Source organism: Nelumbo lutea, chromosome 2, assembly GCF_056320005.1.
Source record: "Nelumbo lutea isolate HS-2025 chromosome 2, American lotus-T2T, whole genome shotgun sequence".
In the NCBI taxonomy this organism is placed as follows: Eukaryota; Viridiplantae; Streptophyta; class Magnoliopsida; order Proteales; family Nelumbonaceae; genus Nelumbo; species Nelumbo lutea.
The window spans coordinates 47,802,073-47,805,526 of record NC_142685.1 but is presented as its reverse complement, the minus strand read 5'-3'; the positions used below and the strand labels follow the sequence as shown (position 1 = coordinate 47,805,526).

Here is a 3,454-nt window from a genome sequence, read left to right as displayed (position 1 = left end):
GCGAGAATATTCTGGGACCCATGATACCACTTTAAGTAGTATACTATCCGTCCGATTGCTGATAAGATGTAATGTGGGACATGATATATAATTATTCGGAAAGTACACTTTACTGTAAATATTAACAATCCAATATTATTATTTATTTGATGAATACTCTAAGTGGAGAAATTTTAATAAATTAATAACTAGCGGCCAACAACTTTTGTATTATATTGTACAAACTACAAATTAAAGTCTCGATTTGTTTAATTTAATGGATTAAGAAAGAGAAGAAGAAGTAGAAGTAGAAGTAGAAGATGAAGAAAACCATTAGAAGATTGACATCTGATCCTTTGAAAGCACTATCCTCGAGCCCTCAAAAGAGAAATGTTTAGGTCCCCATATCTTTTATATCTTTTGCATCTAGGTAAGAAGCAATATCGAGATTGATAGATAGAGAGGGCTTTTGTCTTGTTATGTAACTTTTAGATTATCTTTTCTGTCTTGTTATGTAACATTAGATTAATTTTATTTCTTAATTATATATTTTCTTCTTCATTTACTCCCATCCACCTTCTTCTCAGTTGTCACCAATCTCCACAAGGAACCGATGAAGGTTAAATGTACTAAACCCAGGCTGAATATATTTTTTAGCTTACAGGTTCGATCTATACATGAATTAATTGCATCAGATATGGCATCTATTCAAACATGCATGGTTGAATGGATCTATAATCCTAGCCCTAAGTTAAGCCAGTCCTAGGCGCTAGCTGACCCGACTCTAACCATGGCAAAGTTAAGTGGGACATCAGGGTTTTAATTTATTGAAAATATGTATTGATTTTATCACTTCACCAGAAAACAGGTTTTCCTATACATGTAAAAAAGCTAAAGAATCCAACTAAAAAATATATAAGAGCTAAAGAAAAGGAATGCTCTATAATACATGGTGAAATTTATTAAGAAACTAATTAGGGAGGGGAAAAATCTTATATTTATTTGTTTATATATATAGAGAGAGAGAGAGAGATTATTATGGTCTCAACAGAACCAAGTTAGAAAAAGTAACAGAGAACTAAACGCTAGAGCCACGAGCCGCAGTCACCACCATGATCTTTTAAAGCACAAAAGGGAAAAATTTTTATTACAGGGTATTTAGGTTAAAACGTACAATTTAGGGTGTGAAGACCTTGTTTAATACTTGCCTTTCGTGTCATATATATAGAGCTAGCCATGGCTACTGCGAGTCTTGGACATAGCATATTCCCAAATATAAAGGATTATCTCCGTTCAATATATAGTAAAATAAATAAATGACAAATGAAACTCATTATGGAGTGTTTTAGTCATTAATAAAATAAACTTAGGGTTCTATATATAACCGTCAGCTACAAGACGTAGCCAAATGGCGCTATATGCACTCACGTTTCCCATCACCATGAAAAGAAATAAATTAAACCCAAAAAGCTGGAGATGAATGAAAATTCATGAGAGAAGAAATCCCTTTAGTTTGACTTAGGAAATGCTTCCGCTTTAAACAAATCAAGAGGAATCTTTTTAAGTCAGGTGATGTTGTCCTTGTTTTACTACTTCTAAAACAATAATACATTGAATATTCGACAAATAAATGTGAGAAGGTTTGGTTTCAAAAAAATAGTTAAGTGGTGAAATATTTGGTATTACGATAACCAATAACTATTACCTTGCTGTCTGTATTCATGAACAGACTTCTTTGCACTGTCTCCCACGTGAACACTAAACAAGGGATTTAGCAACTTAACCGAGATATTAACTAAAAGAACTCACAGTCAGTACTGGAGATGTTATGAGAGCCCACCGACCCTCCCACGCATTAATCTGCTGGAACAACGTACACTGTTTAATTTGCTTAGCAACCAACTCGAATAACCCACTTCTCTCTACGTCTCACATGCTAGGGTTGACCTTTGCATATGGCAACCCTTGTTTTCATTAGCAAACCATACCCCAGTCCACCTCTATTATTAATAATAACGCTATTACTGCACAACTCTCTCTCTCTCTCTCTCTCTGAGTCCAGTAAGCAAGTTCAGTAATTAATGGGTGCCCAAGAATGAAAGCAGAATAAAGACGACATTAATTGCACCATTTCATTAGGGAAACTATAATCAAGTCCAAAGAGACTCTCTCTTGAGAGGGTCTTGAATTACATTGCTTGTAGAGGCAAAGTTAAGATACTGCGGAAGGTTGTTGAGGTTACTGTGAAGAAGAAGTGATTTGTCATCGGAGTCGATCTGGTGAGTAGGTAAAGCAGGCTCTTGTTGCATCTGGATGCAAAGGATCTCTGCTTGAGCCACTGCGAGCTGCATCTGCAATTGAGAGACTTGGTTCTGTAAGTAGGAGATTGCCCCAACGCATCCATAAACAGGATCTCGCACTCTCGCATTCGCTTCATATACCAGGCTGCTCACTGCATCCGCTCTTTGATGAATTGGAAGCTCCTGTGGATTAAATAGTAGTGAAACATAAGGACCCAACATCAAAATTGCAACAACAATTAATTCCCTGTTAGCTTCTCCAACATAAAACAAAGTCCTACAGGCCTTATGTAAAATGGGTCTATGCCTAAGTCAAACAGGAGCAGAAATATAAAGACTGTAAGATATATACGTGAAACAAAGCAAAACTATGTTATGATTTTAAAGCACAGTCCTGAACAAACTTCGGACATTCGAGACTGCAGAGAGAGAGAGACCTGTAGCATTTTGCTAACGTTGCTAGCGCCAAAGACCTTGTGAACAATGGCGAACTTATGGGGGTCATCGGAAGGGAAGTAGGGGGCAAAGATGCAGTCCTTGGCACAGCGACGTCTCAACAACTTGCAGGAAGCGCAAGGCGAATTTCCTCCCATCTCTTGTGTGTAGTGAATAAGGAAGAGAGAGAGAGAGAGAGAGAGAGAGAGAGAGAGAGAGAGAGTTTGGTGAAGGAAGGAAAGAGGAAGAAGTGGTGGGAGGATAAGTGAGTTAGCTTGTTTTGTCTATACTAACCACTTGGAACAAACAAGCAAATGAGACTTTGCAGTGAGGACTGGAAGGAGTACTTGGGGCCTATTTATAACAATTATAGATCCTGTGAGCTATTAACGAGTCAAGTAGTTCGAAGCATGAACATACTAATTATTTGTCATTATTTTATTTACTATATTATGAATGATCAATGATCATCATCATCATCACCATCATCAACATCAACGACATATACTTGATATATCCTTGAGACAATCCAAGTAAAGTAACGAGGCCTTGAGTTTATTTTACGATTCTAGCCTTGAAATATATGTTATTATATCTCAGGGTTATCTGGTGATTTGAGTAAGAAAAGATTTTTTTTATTGAGTTTTTTCAACACGTCATCGTGCATTGTGAAAAAAAAAATTGCTGGGGTGAGGGTTGACCGCCGCCGAGGCGCGTGAAAGTTTGGCAATCCATCGCCG

At 37.1% G+C, this 3,454-nt stretch overlaps 1 protein-coding gene across 1 annotated transcript; it reads right to left on the bottom strand.

Annotated features, from left to right (window-relative positions):
* Nucleotides 1–2,075: 2,075 nt before the first annotated feature.
* Nucleotides 2,076–3,018, bottom strand: ASL5 (Lateral organ boundaries (LOB) domain family protein). The gene is made up of 2 exons (XM_088972770.1): nucleotides 2,717–3,018; nucleotides 2,076–2,462 (listed from the first exon to the last, which is right to left on the bottom strand). Exons 1-2 carry the CDS (start codon nucleotides 2,870–2,872, stop codon nucleotides 2,130–2,132), a joined length of 489 nt encoding a protein of 162 aa, XP_088828896.1. The 5' UTR covers nucleotides 2,873–3,018; the 3' UTR covers nucleotides 2,076–2,129.
* Between the last annotated feature and the right edge of the window lie 436 nt (nucleotides 3,019–3,454).